The sequence below is a fragment of the Carassius carassius genome, chromosome 21 (genome assembly GCF_963082965.1).
Source record: "Carassius carassius chromosome 21, fCarCar2.1, whole genome shotgun sequence".
Classification (NCBI taxonomy): domain Eukaryota; kingdom Metazoa; phylum Chordata; class Actinopteri; order Cypriniformes; family Cyprinidae; genus Carassius; species Carassius carassius.
This window is the reverse complement of record NC_081775.1, coordinates 22,355,683-22,380,582: the sequence shown is the minus strand read 5'-3', so window position 1 is coordinate 22,380,582 and position 24,900 is coordinate 22,355,683. Positions and strand designations below refer to the sequence as shown.

The window sequence follows — 24,900 nt, the reverse complement described above, 5'->3', positions numbered from 1 at the left end:
TCAGTTTTTATTTGCTTTTATCTGTTTTTACAGTTCACACTGACATGTTTATATATATATATATATATATATATATATATATATATATATATATAATATAATATAATATAATAGAGAGAGAGAGATTAGTATATGTCTACTACAAGGTCACTGTCAATCTTACCTACAGAAATGGTATCACTGGCCTGTGGCTTTTTGGGTTTTTCTTTTCCAAAGCAGGCCTTTTTTTGTTTGTTTTATGTAATTAAAAATGCATGTTAATTAGAATTATGGTTGAAGAGCATGAACTGATAACATAGATGGGAATGTCTAACGTTAAAGGGATAGTTCACCCCAAAATGATAATTCTGTCATTAATTGCTCACCCTCTAGTCGTTTCAATCCCATAAGACCTTAGTTCATCTTTGGAACACAAATAAAGATATTATATTTGATGCATTCCGACATCTTTTTGACCCTCCCATAGACAGCAAGGGTATTGCCACGATCAAGGTCCAGAAACGTAGTAAGGGCATCAGTAAAATAGTGTGTGACATCAGTAGTTCAACTGTAATTTTACAAAGCTACAAGAATACTTTTTGTGCACAAGAAAACAATGCACATGCGTTGTCTACATGAAGCAGAAGTACACGCATGCGTCGTGATACTCTCCAAAATGGAGTCCAGCCACAGCAGACCGGATGAGAAGGAGAGCAATACTTTTTTTTTCTTTGCACACAAAAAGTATTCTTGTAGCTTTGTAAAATTACAGTTGAACTACTGATGTCACACACTATTTTACTGATGCCCTTACTACGTTTCTGGACCTTGATCGTGGCAATACCCTTGCTGTCTATTGGAGGGTCAAAGAGCTGTCAGAATGCATCATATTTTAAACATATCTTAATTTTTGTTCTGAAGATAAATTAAGGTCTTACGGGTTTGGAACAACATGAGGGTGAGTAATTAATGACATAATTTTCATTTTTGGGTGAACTATCCCTTTAAGTTACACTGAAAGTCCTTGCTGATTAAAAGGGGGAAAAATGGCCACAAATTAAAGGTACACTCAGTATTTTTGTGTTATGTTTACCTCCACGACAGTAGACTTCCTCCTCAATCATCTACCAGACAAATTTTGTTACCATTAGGGGTGTAAATTAAGGGGACATTAATTCAGGCATTATCAAATTTTCTTGAGCTTTCCAGATATACTGGAGTAAAATAATCGGAACTGTGATATACATTGTGGATACGTCTGATGTACATGGTTTCATCTGAAAGATATTTTTAGACTTCGCTCATCTGCAATACATTTCCTTATATTTAATAGATATTTAGAAAATGTTTTAATATAAACTAACATAAAAAATCTCAAGAGATGGTTTTCACATGATCACCCTTACATATGTTTTCTGAATGAAATGCTCTTTAAAGAACATTTTAGACATACGTGAATGGTATTCAGCTATAGGCTTTAGTCAGGTAGAAGTCATATTGTTATAACGCTCATTACATTACATTTACATTTATTCATTTAGCAGACGCTTTTATCCAAAGTTTGGGGAAGTCGTGGCCTAGAGGTTAGAGAGTTTGAGCCCTAACCCTAGGGTTGTGGGTTTGAATCTCGGGCCGGCAATACCACAACTTAGGTGCCCTTGGGCAAGGCACCAAACCCCCAACTGCTCCCGGGCGATGCTGCATAAATGGCTGCCCACTGCTCCGGGTGTGTGTTCACAGGTGTGTGTGTGGTCAATGCTCTGTGTGTGTGCACTTTGGATGGGTTAAATGCAGAGCACGAATTCTGAGTATGGGTCACCATACTTGGCTGGATGTCACGTCACTCAAAGCAACTAAAATTAAAATTAGGCTGCGAGAGACAGACGTTTTTTACAATATTAAATTTACAAAAATAAAAAAAATTTACTTTCAAAACTTTTTTTATGGAGTTTCTGTCCAATGAAAGGGTTTTTTTTTTTCAGAAAAGAAATTTGTCATCTTAAGTTCTGCTGCTGAACTATTAGTATAATCAAGAACAGTACAATCCATTGAACACACTGTACATCCATCCCTCACAGCCTTGACTTCATTACTGTCAAAACTTAAATATGGCGCTACCCTGACGAAGTTTCATGGATGTGACACTTTCCTATATGTAGTTATAGTATAGTAATACTAATGTGATTAAGTGGGGTATGATCCATGGATGTGACTCTTTCCTGGTGGGAGATATGGGGGGTGCATTTTCCGGCAGACTGGCTTGCTGTGAAAAGCATTACATTTGTTCCATTTAAGTGTATAAGTTCAGATGAAGCCCAATCAAAAGCCTGATTTCGACAGGGTTGTTTTTCTCTGCCCATCACCGACCCTGTTCATTAGAACTCTTGATATGAATCACAGACAGATGTGATTATGATCTACATCCTGCCACACACAAAGTACTGGCTACTTTTTTTACGTTTTAAATATTTAAAAACAAGACACTTCACAGATTCATGTGGCCACACGAGACATTTTAAAAGACAGCTTCTCTATCGAGTATAATTCGTTTTCTGACTCTATGAGGGGCATTTTAAGATTAATTTCGCTGACGAGCACAACCTGGTGACTGGATTAAACTGAAATTATGGGCCACTTATCCATTGTTTCTTCCAGTAAAGTCATCCTTCTCGTTATTTGCTGCTTTAAAATATCACATGGTAAGTATTTACAGTTTATATTTCAGAACACATTTCTTGAAAGTGATAGTTTTTTTAAATGGTTATTGAATATTTCAATTACATTTTATTTAGTATTCTTGTCTAATACAAAATAAAAATGTAAATACTATTAACTTAATCTTTGAGTTAGTTAATTGTTTGATTAATTATCAGGTTTTACTGGGTACAAACATTTGAGTTGCCAATCAGAAGTGTTCTTTGTAATAAAATCTGTATTGAGTCATGTGACTCATGTCTATATTGGTTCTGCTCTAATATTAAGTTTAAATGTATACTATTATTGGTTCTTTGCACAGCACTTGAAGTGTTGATGTTTCTTCACAGCTCTACAGTGTGTGGACCCTGTGAAGCCCTGTGTGAACAACGCTGCCTGTGTCACTTTCAACAATGGAACAGGCTATTGCAGGTAAGACAGGATGACTCTCACATTTAAACTCCACTGTCTGAGGCTCAGTGTGAACAGGGGGGAAAAAAAATTCTGAAAGTGATGCCGAACCCCATATTTTTTATTAAAGGGGTCATATGATGCTTAATATATTTTTTATATGTATTTAAATATATATATTTTAAATATATTTTAGTTTATTTGGTGTAATAGTATATGTTGACATGCTTTAATGTTCAAAAAACACATTATTTTTCAATTACTGTACATGATTGTTGGTCCTCTATGCCGCGTCTCTCAACGTGTCGTTTTCCAATGTTTGACAGTCTCTCTCTCTCTCACACACGCTAACACACACACATGCAATGCGCAAAACTCCGCATTTGAACATTCAATAGCAAATACTTAAACTAATAACATATTTACAGTAGCTGATTAAGAAGTGCCAGATTGTTGTAGCACAGTCAGAATGACCTCCTCTCCTAGGTTCACAAAACAGTCGTCCATAAAATGTGTTGCTGTTCTTTTGTAAGTAATCTTAAAGATTCCTAAATGCATCTACTTTCTGAAGGCCAAATAAAATGATACACAGCATCTCCCTGACGTGGCTGCTTCAACACTAACTGCGGTTACTGAAACCACGCCTTCTTTCTTTGCGTGAACATTTGGACGGAATTACGCAAATATTTCCACATAGTGACGTAGATATGTGGGAGCGTATTTAACACTAGTATCGCCACGGGGTAAATTTTACCCGTGGCTGTTTTTAAAACGTACATAAAATGTTTTTTATAAAACATTTCAAGTGTCCCAGTCACTGACTTTACTAAAATTGTGTGATTTACAATCCCCTGTTGTTTAAAAATTGTTTAGATAAAACCAGATGGAAAAACAGGGTATTTATACCTACAAGCGCCAGCGCGGGTCAAATTTACCCGCTAAATAATGCTTGTATGTTTGCGCTGTCATTTTCATGCCGCTTGTTTTAAACCGTACAATGCTAGGCAACACCTTTCACTCACTGAATTAGCGGTTATCAGTTTCATAAATAGACAAAATGAGTAAAAGAAGGCGAATGCCCAGCAAACAGCAAATTATGAATGCTGAAGAGGTATAAGAAGCACTAAATGCCATGACCTATGGAGAGTCTGATGGTGGGGAGATAAGTAAAGCATCCTGTCAGCTCAGCATCTGACGCCAACCAATATTTCATATTTAGACGTTTTATCCTAATATTACTCATAATTGTACAACATTTTGATTATTTAATTTTGTTTTGCCATTTCTATTGTTTATTGTTCACTTCTGTGTCGCTATTTATTCTAATCTGCCTTATTCCTGAAGAAGAAAAATCTGATTTTATGTAATGAATGAAACCTTTCTCTTTCTCTCTCTCTTTTTTTTTTGTTACCCAAAGTTTATTAGTGTTCTTGTATAATTTAGATTATAAATGATATAACTAAACAAAATAATAGTTAATTAGGTGAAGCTGTGCGCTTGAATTTGTCATGGCATCATCCTATGCAATGTGGTGAATTATTAATGGCTCATAGGCTATTTTAGTCATTTAAATAACATAGGTTATCTTAATATATTGATTAATGACATTGTATCATAATAGCCTATTACACCACCCAAATATGTATTTATTTCCTTCTCATTGTCAGTGCAGGATTGTTTATCTTAATACTGACCATTATGAAACATGAATAGTGTAGCCTGCATAAAAAAAGCCTTGAACATAAAACAGCAGGACAGAAATATAGTTGATGACTAGACATAATAATTTCATGACTCTGGACACTTAATACAGTGATAATGTATTAATACTCGCATAATACAGTGAAATAATGTTCTTTAATATAAAAACAGCTGCCATGTGCGTGGGTAAAATTTACCGACCTCTGGCGGTTCTAGTGTTAAAACGAGGCGTTTTAGGGGCGTGGCAGAGTCTTAACTTTGATAAAGAATATCTCTTTGGATTTGAGACTTTAATCTTTGCAACTTTACAGACCTTCTTTATGCACCAAGAGCTTGTAACACTCCAAAGTGAAAGGAAAAATTGAAATTACATTTAATGTAATTATAATATCAGTATTTTTAATTCTTATGAGTATTAATATATCAATACTGCAGCGTCGATGTAACCCATCTTGTTTGTAATTTGTAATCAAAAGATTCAATCTTCTGATTTTCAAACTGGATATTGCCAGGAAAGCAGGTTTTCACAGTCATGCACAAGCATTAAACAAAACTACAGAAAACTACTAAAAGGGATTCAGAACCCCATGCTTTGTATTAGTAATATCATTTTAATATCAATATTTTTAAAGATTGTGAGTAGAGTTGATGTGCCCATCTCCACCTCACCTGTAATTTGCAACCAAAAGTTGCAACTTGTGATTTTTAAAACTGATATTGCCAGGAAAGCGGGTGAGTCTTTTTTAGCAAAGGTTTAGATTGTGCAAGATAAAACTGATAAAACTACAGACCTGTCACTATTCCATCCAGCAAGTTCCCACTCACTGAGCAAGCCCACAAGTAAGATTAAAACGTTTGCAAATATTTGGAGGTCATGTGCCTTTCTACATGATAAATGTTTCCATTTCTTAAAATAATGATGGTTCCCTTTGGTAGGTTCACTTAAAAGGAGACTGAGAAGACTAAATGCAGATATTGAATTTACTGTGCAAACAAGTAAGGAAAAATTTGATGGAGAATATCAGAAAGAATAGAAAACCTGTCAAGCGAGATGCATTTTAGAGTTTAATTTGAATTTATTAGGGAGACAGGACTGATGGGTAGAATTAAAACTTAAGAAATGCAGTAATGCACCTAATTCATTGGATACCAACTACAGTTAAAAGACACCTATTATGCAAAATCCACTTTTACATGGTGTTTCGACATAAATGTGTGAACACAACCACCCTACAATGATAAAAATCTACCCACTACTTATTTTGAATCCCCATTAAACCAAATCAGTATCACTAAACATTGATTCTCCAAGCAATGTGACATCACATTGTTTAGGCCCCTCCCATGTCTGCTGACTGACAGTGCTGTATTGCCATAGTTTCCACCCTCAGTGAGCTGTGTCTGGTTGTATGCTGTCCTCTATTTTCTCTGCTCTCGAGCAGCTGTGACATCAACAATGTCACATAAGTAATCCCTGTGTTCTGTGTTTAGATGTAACATGTGCAAACATCCTACTTGAGCTGTTGAGTCGTTGGCTTGGACCTTATAGACATGTCAGTGTGGTGTGAGCTCTGTAACATTGGGCTGTTTCGTCCCACTTTTTTTTGGATTCCCATATGTACGGCTGAACACTGGTTCCCTCACCCTGTCACATTGGTTCTACCGACTGTTTATTGCTGAAGGTATGCAAACCAGAGATATATAAGCTATACCCTCTTCTGAAGACATAGTGGGAATATCCAGCTCATTATAGGCTGCATAATAGGAGCCATTTAAAATCGAGGAAGAAGAAAACAGGCTGCATCCGAAATTGCATAATTCCCTAATTATGACTGTCTGCAATATCCTCTTATTTATCTCAGACTATTCAAAAACAACCTAGGAAATGCAAGACACTTGTTTCAAACTATAAATTGTCTGCTTCAAGTTAATGCTGTTTCTACCATGCCTGTTTCTCAGCTGTTATGTAATTCATTTCTTAATTTTTTCAATTCAAAAGTTGATAATGTCACTGTTCACCAGAGTTTACTGGTGTTGTTCTTAACTTTCCTAATCTTGACACTGAGACTATTAAATGGGCGGTAACTAGCATGAAATCTACCACTTTCTTGCTTGACCTTATACCCACTAGCTTATTTAAATCTTGCTTTGATGCTTTGTGTCCTGCTGTTCTCAGTATTATAAATGACAGTCTTACAGGCTGTGGTTGTTCCAGCAGCATTAAAGATTGCTGCTGTAACCCCTGTACCTAAAAAAAAGAAAATGTTGCACTGTACAACTTCAGTCACTTTTGTCCTATTTCAAATCTCCCGTTTTTGGCTAAATTACTTGAGCGTATTGTTGCCTCTCATTTGTGTAACCATCTCATAGTTAATAATATTTTTGAACCTCTTCAGTCGGGTTTATGTATATTGAGACTACCTTGGTCAAAGTCACCAATGATTTGTTGATGGCTTCTGACTCTGGTGCAACATCTATTCTTATTCTTCTTGATCAAAGAGCCGCATTTGATACTGTTGATAACAGTCTACTACTTACTTGCCTTTGAGTGTTTGTTGTGTCTGGGACTGCTTGAGGTCTTATTTTACTGAAGTCTCCCAGTTTGTTTCTATGGGTGGTTATAGGTCTGAGATAAGTTCTGTCTCAACTGGCATCCCTCGGAGGTCACACAGATTTATATACATTCAAAACCTCATGAGTGCCTTGACGTTGCTTATTTGTCTGACTGCATTACTAATTAAGAGATTAAAATATGGATGGATTATCATTTCTTGTACATAAACGGTGGTAAAACTGAAGTTATGCTCATTGGTTATGTCTGTTCCTCCATTATTTATTATTTGTTTATTATTATTATTATTATTATTAGTATATAGTAGGCGAAAGTGTATGTGAAAAAAGAAGTATGTCCGAATTCACAGTACTTATAAAAGGATAGGCCAAAAGTACCCAGATGATCTAACTACTACCTAGATTCTGAAGTGTGCATACGATGGATACTTTACTATCCCATGAGGCCTACAGGAGGGAATTTGTGAATGGCAGTGAAGCGATGCAACTGATGCTGGAAGTTAACGTAGTATGACAGTATGACCAAAATAGTATGTCAAGATTATGTTCATACTACACACATTCATAGTATATAGAACATATTTTTTAGCTGTCACAAATTAATTACTTGTTCAAAATAATTACCTACTCGAGAGTATGTAACTTCAGATGCAGCAAAAAGGGCTTTTCCCAGGTGTTCGCCACCCCTGGCATATCCCATAGTCACTTTACAAGTTGTCTGTTTACGCCATGTATTTTCAGTATATGACCCAAGTGTTCAAGTGGACAAAAAGACTGTGTAGGCCCTGTCCCAAATGGCAAACTTCACATGCACGTTTGGTCTTTCAGTTGCCCCTGTCCATTAAGTCCATGGAGCTGTAGGTTGTCCCATTCATAATTTTAGCACTCATAAGGGTGCTTGCAACTTTAATTAATTAAAAAAAAAAAACTTTTAATTCACTTACAGCCTGATTTCTATTATTTGGTATAAATAATCTGTTAAATTTAAATGATTCACTTACAGACCGTGAATAATATTTGTGACATTTCTGTGTGACAGGTGTTCTCCTGGTTTCTTAGGTGAGTACTGTCAGCACAAGAACCCGTGTACTGAGGGATATTGTTTGAATGGAGGAAAGTGCCAGAGTAGCTGTGTGTGTCCTCTGAGATACTCTGGGGTGCGATGCGAGTTAAATGAAATTAACTTTGACAATCCTTGTACCAATGTGGGGACGTCCTTGCTCCTCCCCAACAACCAGTACAAATGCCAGTGTGCTCATGGATGGACAGGTCAGCTCTCTCTTGGTCTCTTTCTTCTAAACTCACATATTGACTCTTTTGTTGTTGCTTTTGATCTACAGTTGACATTTTCTCCTCAGGTCAGCATTGTGAGCAAGAGGACACATGTCTGTCCAGCCCATGTGCCAACGGTGGTATCTGCTATACTCTGCCCAATCGTGAATTCTCTTGTACCTGTCCTCCTGGTTACCATGGCCCCCGTTGTCTCAATGACACAGATGAGTGTGTTTCCTTCACATCTCTGTGCAAGAACGAAGGCGTGTGTCTGAATACCCCAGGCTCATATCGATGTAAGTGCCAACCCGGCTTTACCGGCCTCCACTGCGAGATGGATTACGTGCCCTGCTTTCCATCCCCCTGCCTCAATGGTGGAACCTGCCGGCTGATGACAGACACAACTTATGTATGCCACTGCCTGCCAGGTTAGTTCCTGAGGAGGGAAAATAGAAATCAATTTTAATAATAAAATTGCAGAAAAAGAAACTGCAACCATGAATTGTCAATTGTAGCCAACAACCTTATGCCTCATTCAAGACAGTTACCTTTTAAGTACTGTGACGGGGTGAAGAAGCACACGACACGAGGATCAAAGTAAGTCCTTTGTGGGCTGGCGGTCACACGCTGCTGTCTGGAGGGAAACACAGAGAATTGTTAGCCGAGTCTTTTGGAGACATCTCTCACCTCTGTGTTCATCGACGCTGCTTATAAAGCCCGTCCCTGATGGGCTACAGGTGTGACCGCTCAGCCCGTAATGAGCAGGTGCAGGTTTGCCTGCTCTGTTTCCAGGGCGACGCTGATGAGAGCTCGGGACACGCGTCAAGTCTGTCAGGGGAGAGGCTAAGGAGGAGAAGTTAGGGATAAAAAAGCGGTAATATCCCGCCAACCCCAAAAAGGCCTGTACGTTTTAGTGGTGGGCCACGGCGCGGGGAGGATCGCCGCCACCTTCTTCTCCTGGGGTCGAATGAGGCCGTGGCCCACTTGGTAGACGAGGTACTTGGCTTCGGTGAGGGCCAGGTGATCACTCCGGGTGCTGTGCGGATATAGTGCTTGAGTACGTGGGTCCGTCCTGGCTGGGGAGAGAACACATTGGTGAACTGACTGACCAGGCGTTGCAGCTCTTGACTTTTGTGGTCCTCTCTGCGTCTTCCGGGCTGCCGGACTCGGTAGGTGACAGGGCCGATCCTTTCCGTGATGGTATAGGGACCTTGCCAGCTGGCCAAGAATTTACAGGCGGCAGTGGGGACTAGGACCATGACGTGGTCTCCTGGCTGAAACTCCCGTGGCTGGGTCCGCCCGGTTGTAATTTCAATGCTGGGCCTGCTGGGCTTTGGCAAGGTGCTCCCGGACGATGGGCATGACCCTGTCAATCCTCTCCCGCATCTCCCGGACGTACTCGATGGTGGAGCGGTGGACGGCCGGCTGCTGTTCCCAGGCTTCTCTGGCGACGTCAAGCAGGCCGCGGGGCTGCCGGCCGAAGAGGAGCTCGAAGGGGGTAAACCCGGTGGACACCTGGGGTACCTCCCGGATGCCGAACAGGACATAGGGCAGCATCTTGTCCCAGTCGCGCTTGTCTTCAGCAGCCACTCGCCGCAGCATCTGCTTCAGTGTTTGATTGAAGCGTTCGACCAGGCCGTCTGTTTGCGGGTGGTATACGGTGGTGCGGAGCTGTTTTATCTGGAGAAGCTTGCAGAGGTCAGCCATCACCCGGGACATGAAGGGGGTGCCCTGGTCAGTCAGTATCTGGGATGGTAGGCCTACCCGACTACTCAACAGGAAGAGATCCTGGGCAATGGCTTTCGCGGTGGCTTTGTGGAGTGGGATGGCCTCAGGGTAGCGTGTGGCATAGTCCAGGATGACCAGGATGTGTTCGTGTCCCCGGGCGGACTTTGGCAGTGGCCCCACTAGGTCCATTCCGATCCGCTCGAAGGGCACCTCAATGATGGGCAGCGGAATCAGCGGGCTGGGGGGAGGGGTGCGTGGAGACATCCGCTGACAGGTGGGACAGGCCTGACAGAAGCGTTTTACCTCGGCCTCCAGGTCTGGCCAGTGGAAACGATCGCGTATGCGTTGGATGGTGTTTTGGGCCCCCAGGTGGCCGGCCATGGGATGGGCTTGCGCCAGCTCCATCACTGTTCCTGTCTTGGTCCGTGGGACTACCAGCAAAGTTTTCTCCTTCCCCCTTCGGTGTGCAACACGGTACAGCAGGCCATTTTTGACCACGAAGTGAGGTGTTGGGTGGGGTGCCGGTTGGAGGTCCTTCCCATCGGCGACCCTAACTTGGGCCCAGCAGTGTTTGAGGCGGTCGTCCTCATGCTGCTCTCGGGCGAAGGCCCCAGCCCTAGTCACCTGCTGGAAGAGGTCATAATAGAGGTTAGGGTTATGATGGGAAGACTCACCCTGATGGGCAGTCTGGCTTTGGGTTCCGGCCGCGGAGGAAGGACAGTTGGCCAGACAAGGGTGACCATGCTGCCTGAAGCGAGGAGGGCGAGGACCGGCTGGCCATTTATCTTCACTTCCGCCTGTGGGGCCTGCTTTGGAGTTTCCACGTGTACGGCACAGCCTGCCAGCCAAGCGCGTCCAGGGGAGTGAGGAGCTTCGGTGGGCATGGGCTCATCCTGTGGCCCGGGAACCGCCGGCCTGCCGACTGGTCGCTGGGTGCCCTCTGGCACACGTCGCTCCTGGACCACCCTTCGGGGAAAGGGCGGCGCTCGCTCCCCAGCCTCCCGGTGTTGGGTGGCCTCCGCCAGCTCGATGGCCTCCACCAGCTCGTCGATGTTGGTGGGGTTTCACATACCGGCCGCCTGCCGGAGAGGGCGGGGAAGGGCCTGTAGAAGGCGGTCCACTACTACGCGCTCCGCTACCTGGTGTGCGGTGGGACCCCCGGCTAGTAGCCAATGTTGGGCGAGGTGTGAGAGGTCAGTCACTTGCACACGGGTGGGCCGCCGTGGGTTGTAGGACCAGTCATGGAACAGATGGGCGGCACTAATGGGCGACAGTACAACCCGCCCCAAGATTTCCTTCTTCAACTCTTCATAAGAACCGCTCCGGTCGGGGGTAAGCATAAAGTATGCCCGTTGCGCTTCTCCCGTCAGCAACGGCGCCACGATCCGCGCCCACTCGTCCCTGGGCCACGCCTCCCGGGCGGCGATCGCCTCGAACATCTGAAGGAATGTCTTGACGTCATCATGCGCCGTCATCTTCGGGATGAGTTGGGTAGCCTGGGCTCGGGGGTCAGGTAGCGGAGTTCGCAGGGCGGCCGCCATGCGGAGGGCGGCGAGCTCTTGTTCCGTTTCCCCCTGTCGGGAGGCAGTGCTCCATAATCTGTTGCTGGCGGATGCTCACCTCGGTGAGGTGCTTCAACAGATCCTCCATCGTTGGGGGAGGAGCGCCACCTGGGGAAACAGGAAGGGGACGTGAGAAAAACAACCCGGGAAAAAAACGTCCGTCAATAAACCAAGTAAATGGTGATAGTGATGCAGTGGGATCCTGGTCGGTGACTTCTTCAGTGCAATGCCCGCATTCTCCACCAGTGTAACGGGGTGAAGAAGCACACGACACGAGGATCAAGGTAAGTTCCCCGAAGGGTGGATTTTATTGTGATGGTGAAGGGGGAAATCAAAACGTGAGGGGTTTCCAGTGCTCTTCTCCTTCGGTGCGCAGTGCTGTGTGGGTCCGTGAAGTCCGTGTCCTTTGTGGGCTGGGGGTCACACGCTGCTGTCTGGAGGGAAACACTGAAAATTGTTAGCGAAGTCTTTTGGAGACATCTCTCATCTCTGTGTTCGTCGACGCCGCTTATAAAGCCCGTCCCTGATGGGCTGCAGGTGTGACCGCTCAGCCCGTAATGAGCAGGTGCAGGTGTGCCTGCTCTGTTTCCAGGGTGACGCTGATGAGAGCTCGGGACACGCGTCACAGTACCCACAAATGAGAATACAAATATTGAAATATATTATATTAACTAGAGAAGAAAAAAAATAATAAAAGAAATTAGAATAGAAAAAACTCAGTAAAGACTACAAAGGCAATACAGGCAAGTAGGAACAATGAGGAAAAAAAAAAAAAAAAAGTATTTTGTAGGATTCAGATTTCTTGTTTAGCTTTGTGACAAATTTATCAGTGATGCTATTAAAAACATTGACAATAAAGTTTTGTCTGATATCAGAATCCATTTCTGATGACTTGTCTGCATGTTTTGCGTGAGGAGGATATTTTTACTTCCAATTTCAGACTATTTCCGATTTTGGATGTTAAATAAAATTCACGTTTATTTGATACACTATATAAAATACAGATTGACTAAATGCAGCTGATCAGTGATAAACAGGAATGCTTGGATAGAAACAATTATGGAAACCCAGAGGGCTGCATGATGAAAAGCTTTATTTTTCCTGTAATCAGGTTTTAATGGACAAAACTGTGAGGTGAACATTGATGATTGTCCGAATCACCGCTGTCAGAATGGAGCCACATGCATGGATGAAGTGAACACTTACAACTGCCAGTGCCCACCTGAATGGACTGGTATGAAAACAACCTTATATAGTGTGTATGTGTGTGTTTGTGTGTGTTTATGTGTGTTTGCTCCATCATTTCCCTTTCCATTAGTGGAAATGCCTCACAGACACTGATTGACAAACCAATCGTTTTTGAAACCAATGTTTTTTGATTATTAAAAAATAAAATAATAGAAATGAAAGCTCTATGGTTAAATGTTTAAAAGCAAAAAACAAAGAATTAGCATCATTTGAAATTTTTAATTATTATAGAAAAAGTATTATTAATGAATACTACAGTACTATTAATGTAATAGTAAAACATTAGGCTGGATTCTTTAATTTTTATATTTTAATAATATGAAAATCATATCTTGAATTACTCTGGTGAAAATAGTCACATGACTTAACTATATGAAAATATTTGTAATTAGGTTTTTTGGCTTAAATCATGCAGTCAAACAGATTCATGAACGAATCATTTTGGAACAAAATCTCTTTTTGTGTGATACAAAAAATTATTCACTGATTCAAAGCAAAATTTGGCACAAGCTAAAACTGGTGAACTGTTTTTAAACCAGTTTGAACAATTCCCTATGCAAAATGATCCAGGCTTCTCTGTTAGTGTAAACCTCTTTTTAAACTGCCTTCAAATGGTTGTACTTAAATCATGAACCTTTCATTTGCAGGTCAGTTTTGCACTGATGACGTGGATGAATGCAGTCTGCAGCCAAACCCCTGTCAGAATGGAGGCATGTGTAGAAAGACACTCAATGGCTACAACTGCGTGTGTGTGCACAGCTGGAGCAGCCCTGACTGCTCTGAAAACATTGATGACTGTGCAGATGAGCCCTGCACCGCCGGCTCCACTTGCATCGACCGCGTGGCTTCCTTCAATTGCAGCTGCCCTCCTGGCAAGACTGGTCAGTAAAAACAACCATAAGGCCTAAAAAATGACTCTTGGACACTTGATCATTTCATTCATGAGCTCAAATGACTCTTACACCAAATCTCAATATAGACCACAAGTTTTTACAGTGAAATAATGCATCTCTAAAATAATGTTTTTTGATACTACAATATAAAACCATCTCAGATCAGTTGTAGTAATCAAAGTGATTGTTTATGTGTTCAAGGTTTGCTGTGTCAGATTGATGATGCCTGCACCAGTAACCCATGTAAGATGGGAGCTCAATGTGACACGAACCCCATCAATGGCAAGTTCAACTGTAACTGCCCCTCAGGGTACAAGGGCAGCACGTGTGCAGAGGATATTGACGAGTGTGTGATCGGTGAGACAGTTTGCTGGACTTTTGTCTGTCTGTGTTTCTCAGTGTGTTACTTTATTTCTATTCATCATTTCCTGCACACACATTTACAGTATTTTATGCATTTCATGTCTTGCCTGAAATTTTCTAACCCTCTTCTTTGACACCCCAGGACCAAACCCATGTGAACACGGTGGTTCGTGTAAGAACACAGTGGGCTCATTCACCTGTAACTGTGCTCCAGGTTACACTGGTCCACGCTGTGACCAGGACATTAATGAATGTGGCTCTAACCCCTGTCAAAATCACGCCACCTGCTTGGACCTTAAAGGAGATTACACTTGCTTCTGTATTGCAGGTACTTAGATACGCGCTCACACACACTGTAATCAGGTACAAGATATAGAAGCAGATTGGTCTCAGTAATAATTCATGAATTTATGTGTGTGTGACAACCATTACTCATTTGTTTGACTTTAGCATTTAGTATGCAAAAAAAGTCTACCTTTAAATTCTAACATGTCCCTGAAATGTACATTTAAATGATTTGTGTACTGTAAGTGTGTAACACACCCAGACAATCCACATTAAATTGGAGTAAATTCCCTATAATTAGTCTCTAAAAAATCTAAACGAGCATGAATTATATGCATTACCATGTGTTTCTAAATTGTAATCTTATTTGAAGATTTGCAGTTTTCGCAGTGTTTGTGTAAAGATAATGCTTCTGCACTCCACCGCTTCACCAGCATTTCCAGAAAGATAATGAAATGGAGGGAACAGCACAGTAACTTTAATAAAACTATTAATATAAAATTTGAAATGGGGAGGGGAATGAAATGGCATAATAAGATATAACTTTGAAAAGCACAAAGTGCTTTCAAAGTGGAGGGCTAAATGTTTTTTTTTTTTTTAATGTAGGTGTACTGATTTCTATGCACTGGAGTTTACTGAATAAAATATATAAGCAATAAAAGGATGTGTGAAAACATGGAAAATATCAGAACATGACTGATTTACAAAATAATAATAATAAAAAATACAGGTGCTGGTAATATAATTAGAATATCATCAAAAAGTTGATTTATTTCACTAATTAAATCAATATATTGTTTTCTGTGAGTTAGTAAACAAGATGATTTTCACATCATTTAGAAAGAAAAATTCTAGGCTACAAGCTCCAGTTCTCAAAAGTCCCAGGAACCAATGTTCTGTATCTGTTTTATGGCCTTATTCAAGTGATTTAACATTTTTAGTTTTTCACTAACCACGCATAACACATGCTGCTCACATATTATTATTATAGCCCAGTTTGTGCTTATTACAGTGATATTAGACTTTAGCCATTTAGATGTTTATAAGCAGCTGAAAAAAGCACAAATGTCAGGGCATGACAAAACTTCTCCAGGCCCCAAAAATACCCTTAGACCTCAGTGTGTAACTTTGAAAAGCACATATTTCAAAGTGGAGGGATTAAGGTTTTTTAAGGTTGTGATTTCTATGCACTGGAGTTTACTGAATAAAATATATAAGCCATAAAAGGATGTGTGAAAACATGGAAACATATCAGAACTGATATACAAAATAATAATAAATAGATGAGAATAAAGATGATTTTAGGCAAAATGGCTAAAACGTCATAAACACAATCACAAGTAATATGATTCAATGGTTTGTCTCTTTTGACCAATAGGTGGCACAGTTATCAAATTGATGTGGTGTGGTGACACAACATTAGTTTTTCTATGAATATGTCAAAGCTTTGCCAGAGATATAGCCTCAGCTTGACATAATGCCATGAAATTCATTGATGCGGTAAATGAGAACCAATTTGTTGAATGGACATGAAATCCATAACTCTTTGTCAGCATGGTCTGAAGATGACCTGATTTGAATTTCATTAAAATAGGACCAACAGTCAAGGAGGAGTTTGAAAAAAATAGATTTTTAAAGGAAATCAAAATGGTGGACATAAAGATTGGCCAATTATAGAATAACTGGTATCAGTGTTCTCGGCATGACCAAAGGAATCTATCAAGATGATTTTCATGACAACAGGTATAACTAATAAAAAAAATATTTTTTTATTTTACCCCTTTTCATTGTTATTTTTTTGACCACAAGAAACTTTTGAGTACCTTCATGACACGGTGCAAAAGACACTTGCCAAGTTTTGTAAATAGCACAATGCATTTGTAAATTATTGCAATTTACGTCAAAATATAAAATGGCCAATGACCAAAATGAATGACATGGGTAAATTGGATATGGTTTAACTTGGTGGTGTACCAAATCTAAAGAGATTTTTGGCCATTTTTGGTTCAGAAACTATAAGCAAGTCAGTGCAGATAGCCTTGCGGTTGATACACCAACATATAGTGCAAATATGCCTCCAACGACCAAAAATAAAGCTATTAAAGGCCTTATGTAACTTGAGCCTATATATTATTGTTCAGACGGTATTCGAGAAGAGTTTGACAAAATACCTTGATTTCCATTACTGTTTGTCTGCATGGTTTGAAGATGATCCATTTGATGTTTTTTTTTTTTTTTTTTTTTGTATGAATGAAAACAACAAGCTGTATTGGAGCAGACATCCATTTTTGAGATCATATTTTAGCATTTAAAACAATAACATTTCTAACTTAAGTAATTTGCATTGGATCTTAGTTTAAAAGAGAGGGTTGTGTTTCATTCAGAAGTGATCATCCCTTTATCAGTTTTGGAGGATAGTAGAGTGCATGGCTCAAAAGCAGGGGTCATCCAAATTATTATTTCTTTTCTTTTTGAAAAAAAAAATGGTTTGGAACAATCCTTTAACATGGCTACAGTATGTTCTCTCCCTCCGAAAGCATCACTAAACCGCTTGGAACACAGGCCAGAAGTCAGTCACTGGTGAGTTTCTTTCTTTCTTTCTTGCAACAGGAAAGAGCGCAATGGGGGTCATGTGCAACAGACTTCCCTATTCTGTAAAACAGGTCTCGCTGCTTCCGGTTCAAGTGTTTTGTATGTGCTCCATTAAATATGGTGCTGTTTTACTCAAGATGCCTCAAGATGCATAGAACTTTAGTTGTATGATGTGGCTCTTTATAGGTCAGATTGAACCTGTAATCTCCATGAGTGCAATACATTGTTTTTTCCACTAATAGATTTCCTTGTGTAAATTGGCAGTGACCAGAATCACACAGAAAGACCAAAGCAAAAACAGAAATTCAGACACAGAACGCACATTTCAAAGTACAATAACTCTCTGTAGCATTGTTTTTCAGAGATTATGTGATCTCAGCATATTTCCTAAATATCTGCAAACATATTATGGCATTTTTTAATATTTAGTACACTCAAAAAAAAACTATGTACCCCACCTTTAAACAAATCACAAATGTGGAAGTGTTTTCCTGTGAAATGCAAACACGTGACCGTGGGGTCTGCTGAGCTGGGGACACCTTTGCCACAACACAGAACCCATCCCCCATTCAACGCATTTCTAAATTTGTGTTTCTAAATCATGGCATAAAATGATGACCTTTAACTGACCCCCACCCCTAAATGCAATGGTCACTGTAATGTAAGTAACGTAATCAAAAGCACCCAATGTGCAGGGTGGTTGTCCTCTAGGAACAGGCATTGAGCAGTAAATATTATGTTGTCATATAACAGTATTTTAGAATCTACAATTTAAAACGACTGAATTAATGGTTTAAGTCCTGCTGTTCAATTGTTTTCTTGGTGCGAAAGTTGCCCACAAACAGCCCTTGAACTGCAGCGAGGAGATTTTTCCAGTTACTCAGTCAAATTTAGGTCAAATGCAGGCCAGTGCAGTCTTGAACTACATGTATATTTGTTTCTGTGGTCCTGCTTCTTGCATGGTTAAAGATATGATATACTGTATGACCTGGGTTCCAACAGCTTTCTCTTTCAGTGTTTACATTAATCTGTATTTTACATGCATTAAAGAAATAAACCCACAGTAACCAACCAGACATGTACAACTGGGATGAGGCTGAAATACTTATCAGATGAGCATTTGTTCAGCTCACCAAATCTGCAGTATTAATATAATAATTCAAACTTAGTTTTATTTGCTTTTCTTTCCGTTTTTACAGTTTAATCTAACATAAATGTTCTTTAATTTCTGGACTGGTAGATGCCTCATAACAAGGCACTGTCATTCTTTATTATAGAAATGGTACACTGACCTGTGGCTTTTTGTTGCCAAAGCAGACAGTTCTTTTTATGTAATGTGGAGGAAATTAATAATTTTAAATTCATCATACCAAACATTCATTTTCCTTTCATTTAAATGTTTAACATTTATATGCTTTTGAGAACAAAATGTGTGTTGCAATAACAGATGAATATGGACAAGTCAGCTAAACATCAGTCTGAATATGAAAATAACCAAAAATAAAACCATGAATTGAGTAAAAAGCTGAAGTAATCAAAAACCAAATTTGTTTTGCCTGTAAAAGAGGGGAAGTTTGCTGAATTGCACATAAGAAGAACCAGTTATATCCAACCAGGTCTCCAACCTTATTTCATTTCAGAGCTGCTTTTTAAAACTGAAAGTGGCTGAGAGCTATATGTGTTTTACATTAAGCATTTACTTCCGACTGACATTTCTCCAGAACACAGTGTTATAAGAAATACTGTCCATTTAAGCTCCAGACAATCTGACATTTTGCTTGTTTATTTGTGGTAGTCACATGATTAAAAGAATAAGGAAATCATCAAAATGAATGTTAAGATGTATAGAAGGTTTGTTTTTCTCAAAATCTAGCATGTCTCCATAAAGTAGTTATCCCATTAACATAGGCTATGATTTTCTACTAGTTCTTTTACTGTTCATTATCTAAGACATTAATTTTTCTTGTATAATTTCTTTCCTACTATTAGAGATGCTGAGACCTGTTCTGGCTATTAGCCTATTCATTTTATTGAGCTTACGGTTATAAAATATAAAGACCGGGGGCCTATAACAGATGTTTGTGTTGTATTATTGTTGAAGGATCTTCCTGCTATTGCAAAAATACCAATCAAATCAAAGCAGCGTCACTTTGGCCTCCACCTTCATGGACTAAATATTAAGGCTATTCCTTCAGGAAATGAATGAAAGTGTTATCAAAATCATTACGTACATTATATAGCTAATTACATGTTAATTAATAATAACATAAAATGCATAAATGCACTGATAATTCACCACACTTTTAAATAATGTAAATGTTGCTGCATGTGCAAAATACATTTTCATATGACATGACTGCTGGTGGGAGGAGCTCTATCTCTTGCTTTTTTCAGGAGACTCACAGATGTGCTGTACAACACTATTAAAATGTTTTTCGACTATAGAAGATCATTTTTAGACTTTTAAGCTGGTGATTTAGGATTTGACTCAAAATATGGACCAGTTACCCAGTGTCTCTCCGAGCAAAGTCATCGTTCTAGTTATTTTCTGCCTTAAAGTATCAAATGGTAAGTACTTTGTATTTCAGAACACATTTTAAGAGTCATTTGCCGTCAGTAGCTATATTTATTATTGGAAAGATCTACAGTGTATATATATGCTATTTATCATAAATGTTCAATATAATATGTAACAACATTGGCATATATGGTGTTTGATTGTTGATAAAATACAAATAGGCAGCAGGTTCCAATTTAATCTAATAATACAGCAACCAGGTTTTTTTTTTTACGGGGAAGTCGTGGCCTAATGGTTAGAGAGCCGGACTTGCAATCGAAGGGTTGTGAGTTCGAGTCTCGGGCCGGCAGGAATTGTGGGTGGGGGGAGTGCATGTACAGTGCTCTCTCCACCCTCAATACCACGACTTAGGTGCCCTTGAGCAAGGCACTGAACCCCCAACTGCTCCCCGGGCACCGCAACATAAATGGCTGCCCACTGCTCCGGGTGTGTGTTCACAGTGTGTGTGTGTGTTCACTGCTCTGTGTGTGTGCACTTTGGATGGGTTAAATGCAGAGCACGAATTCTGAGTATGGGTCACCATACTTGGCTGAATGTCACGTCACTTTTTTTTTTTTTTTTTTTTTTTTTTTTTTTTTTAAACAAAACAATTTCCTGTGAAAATGTAATGTCCAAAAACAAATATTTGATCAAAATGTCTAATTTGTCAAATCTAATCTGTAGTACTGAGTGCACAAGAGTGTTGTTCAAGTTTAAAGTGACTGCTGTTATGATAATAGATACTGTATGGACAGTAATTAGTAAATCTTAGTCTGTCATTATATGTCAATTTTTGGATTTTACCATTAAAATGAAGTGTTTTGTTTAATAAAAAATCTCTATTGTCTAGCCTGTTTCTAATTTGGTTCATCAGTATTAATTTTGAGTTTGCTGTCATTGATTCTTTGCACAGTACTTGATGTTATCTTAATTGAGCCAGTCCTGATCTGATGTGTTGATGTTTCTTCACAGCTCTACAGTGTGTGGGCCCTGTGAAGCCCTGTGTGAACAACGCTGCCTGTGTCACTTTCCACAATAGAACAGGCTATTGCAGGTAAGATATAACGACTCAAGAAAGGAACCCGGTACCATACTGATACTTTTACTGACTTCTTGCAATTTTAACCATACAATACTTAATATTTCTTATAAATGGGAATGTGATTTTTTTTAAATAATGTTTAAAAACCCATAACACTTCGAGGCAAATTACAACCACAAGATACATACTGGCCATTAATACATTTATAACAAAAGCTAATTTTGAGCATAATTCAAATGTTGGTACAAAATTTCATAGGTGGAGTTTGGGAGAGGGGAGAAGGGCTAATAATGAGAGCCAGTAATCATTTTGTCTGAGCAATGTATAAAATATAAAAATTAAAGAATTAACATTTTCTAATTTTATTTGTATTATCTTATTATTTTAGTATAGAATAAGTATATTTTGGGCTAAATTACATTTTAAATTGGGAATAAAAATGGGAATGATTCGAATGTTTTACTTTCAAGCTACCCATAAAATTTAAAGTGAAAAGTACTTTAAAAGCAACTGGAATGCAATAATAATTTTAAAGCGGTTTGTAAAGCATTAGCTACATGGATAGAAAATAATAAATAAAAAAATAGGCTAATAAATAATTTACATATCAGACAAAATTGCAAATCCTTTAAATTGTAAGGTATTTAGAACAAAGCAACATAAAAATCAGAAAATATAAGCAGCTTTACAATTAAAAGACAAAGTTTTACATGCTATTATAATTTGTTTTATTTTTTAAGTGTACAGAATTCTAAAATAAAACATCATAATTGGGCCTGTTTTAGGTTTTTCCTTATTTTTTATATTTAAGACATCCATCAATCATGGTGATGAAAAATGACTCGCCATCTCCTCATTGGATGTGCCTTTAGAGAGAAAAAGAACTGATTTGACTTATTTCGTTTTAAAGAAGTAATTTAAAGCTTTCTATATTTTTTTTAATCATGTCTGTGATGCAGTTCGCTGAGTTTAGGTTCATCATTGTGAAGCGCTCCTGTTCAAGCCCGAGATGGCAGAAAGCATTTGTTTTCTTTATTTTATAAAAGCACAACACTGAGTTCACACAACTAAACTAGAACCTTTATAGTTTAGAATGACGTATTACTCTTACCTTTATGAGCAAAAATGCAGCATTCAGCACCGTGATTCAGCTTCCACTCTCGGCACAAATGATTGGATATGCATCTAACAGCACACATTTATATAGGTTAAACATTTAAACAAACACTGTGATATGCTTGAACTGTTTTATATATAATTTTATTTTAGGCAAGTCATTGTGTTCAGGACTCCATCTAATCATGTTTCTATGTGTTTCAGATGTGCTCCTGGTTTCTCAGGCGAGTACTGTCAGCACAAGGACCTGTGTTACGTGGGATATTGTCTGAATGGAGGAGAATGCACTGTGAGCATGGACAGTGTACCTGGGAGCCCCAGATGTGTGTGTCCTCTGGGTTTCACAGACCAGCGCTGCGAGATGAATTACGTGCACTGCTTTCCATCCCCCTGCCTCAATGGTGGAACCTGCCGGCAGATGATAGACACAACTTATATGCCACTGCCTGCCAGGTTAGTTCCCGAGGAGAGGAAATTGAAATCTGTTTTGATAATAACATACAAAACTATTAAGTCATATTAAATATAGGCAAATCTCACTGCGTGAACCACACAAATACACACAGACCAAACTTGGCACACTGTTCCAGTTTGGCTGAATTTGACACATACTTACTGTATCAGTAGACCTACAGCCTGCATCCACTTCATCTTCCTAATGAATCAGCTTTTTATATTACTAAAATAAATGCAACAAAGCATCTAAACTTGCAAATAAAAATTAAAAAAATTTTTAGTGACTGAACATTTTTATGATGCTGAAAAGTTAATGAGATACTGTAACATGGACTACCACATACTGATAGAAATTAACCTTTGATGTGTGTCAGATGATTAAGTTTTCTTCGTGCCAGTGTTGATCACAGTCTGTTTTTACCAATGACAACTTTGGAAAAGAACATTCTTCAGAGCCATTTGTTACATATAGGGTAAAAAAATACATCTTTATGAATTATAAACAACACTCACTTGCTGATTTAACATACACATTCTTAATGTATTCCTTAAACTGTCCCAATTCATCAACCACATTTTCTCATTAGTCCCAGCTGTATTTCTTTTGAAGCAATGTGGCAGATGAATTTATTCAGGTGAGAGTCAGTGACCGTGTTCAAAATTCCAGTTGTCTTTTTGTAGGATTCACTTCTCTTGCTTATCTCTGTGACAAGTTTATTACAAATGTTCTACCTGACATTGCAATATCACAATCCAGTTCTGACGACTCATCCGCTTGTTTATTATTATGTTTATTATTAAGTTTATCATACATTTTTATGATACACTTAATTAAACAACAATTACATTAACATTAACAATTAAACAATGTGTTATGCGAACTATTGAGACCTCAACTATGTTAATACTACTGTAAGTCAGAAAACCATTCAGTAAATCAACTAATACCTACTGCTAGCATATGTCCTAATAAGAAGTGGTGGTGATTGCCTTTTTTTTTTTTTTTTGTTTCACCATAATGTACATAATTTCTTAAGCCTGCCTTAAAATACAATAACACTGAAAACTGGAGTAATTTCTGATTAAAATGAAAGGTTTTTACTGTATTTTTATCAGATAAATGCAGATATATTTAGATACTGGATATGATAAAGTGTTTAGAATAATGTTTAGACCATAATGTTTAGAATATGGTCAGAATAAGGCATTGTTATGTGCTTTATAAGTACAGCCAATATTCAACTGGTTAATGTTGAATAGTGTTACTGTTCCCTAATCGAAAGTGTTACCGTATCTGGTTTTATAACTCTGATGAACATTGATGATTGTCCGAATCACCGCTGTCAGAATGGACGTGGATGAATGCAGACTACAGCCCATTGCTTGTCAGAACGCAGGCACATGCAGTAACACGAGTAACAGCTGCAACTGCGTATGTGTGAATGGCTGGAGCGGCCCTGACTGCTCTGAAAACATTGATGACTGTGCAGCTGAGCTGTACACTGTACCGCGTGGCTTCCTTCAGTTGCAGCTGCCCTCCTGGCAAGACTGGTCAGTAAAAACAACCACAAGGCCTAAAAAATTACTCCTGGACACTTGATCACTTCATTCATGAGCTCAAATGACTCTTACACCAAATCTCAACAACATAGACAAAAATTAAAAAATTGACAATTAAATAATGCATCTCTATGAAGTATTTTATACGGAGTTTGAAATATTAATCACATAAATCTGTTAAGATTCATAAATGTATTTTTATTCAGAGTTAGTTATTTGTTTTTCATTATAATTTGATTGTTCTTTACCGTAGAACACTATAAAACCATCTCAGATCAGTTGTAGTAATCATAGTGATTGTTTCTGTGTTCAAGGTTTGCTGTGTAATATTGATGATGCCTGCACCAATAACCCATGTAAGATGGGAGCTCAGAGTTACACAAACCCCCTTTTATAAAGAATATCTCTTTGGATTTGAAACTTTAATCTTTGCAACTTTATAGATCTTCTTTTTTGCACCAAGAGCTTGTAACACTCCAAAGAGAATGCCAAAAAATAAAATCGCATCATATCACCCCTTTAAGAAAGTTACAGACAGAGTCTCAAATTACGATAAGTTAATGTTGTGTTTTAAAGATTGTTGGATCCGACACTGTCCCCCCTAACAGGCTGTCGAGTCCCTAACCCGATCCTCACTGGTATCTGTTTTATGAACTACACAGAAGTTTGTCTGCACATGTTTGAAGTGTAAATGAAAGAGTAAAAGTGTTTTTCTGTATACTGTATGTCTTTGTGAAATCCCTCCTTTCTTATGTAGTGCAGAACAGTATAAAGCAGTGGTGCATCCCGAACCAGTGAATTAGTATTTATCAACAGAGGTTAGCCTAATGTTAATTCAGATTTGGATTGAATGAGTTCCCCTAGCTCCTT

General features: G+C 38.9%; 1 protein-coding gene, 1 long non-coding RNA gene and 1 pseudogene across 2 annotated transcripts; all 3 read left to right on the top strand.

Moving 5' to 3' along the window:
* The first annotated feature begins 3,086 nt into the window (after positions 1 to 3,086).
* Positions 3,087 to 14,994, top strand: si:ch73-281k2.5 (neurogenic locus notch homolog protein 1). The gene is made up of 7 exons (XM_059504443.1): positions 3,087 to 3,105; positions 8,416 to 8,625; positions 8,715 to 9,056; positions 13,030 to 13,152; positions 13,814 to 14,047; positions 14,261 to 14,416; positions 14,565 to 14,994. Exons 1-7 carry the CDS (start codon positions 3,087 to 3,089, stop codon positions 14,756 to 14,758), a joined length of 1,278 nt encoding a protein of 425 aa, XP_059360426.1. The 3' UTR covers positions 14,759 to 14,994.
* Positions 14,995 to 19,651: 4,657 nt separating this feature from the next.
* LOC132098280 (notch homolog 2 N-terminal-like protein B) lies at positions 19,652 to 22,472 on the top strand (annotated as a pseudogene).
* A 1,504-nt stretch (positions 22,473 to 23,976) lies between these two features.
* LOC132097866 (uncharacterized) lies at positions 23,977 to 24,502 on the top strand. Its single transcript, XR_009422784.1, has 2 exons — positions 23,977 to 24,021; positions 24,345 to 24,502. It is a non-coding gene; the product is annotated as an uncharacterized LOC132097866 (long non-coding RNA).
* The last annotated feature ends 398 nt before the right edge of the window (positions 24,503 to 24,900 follow it).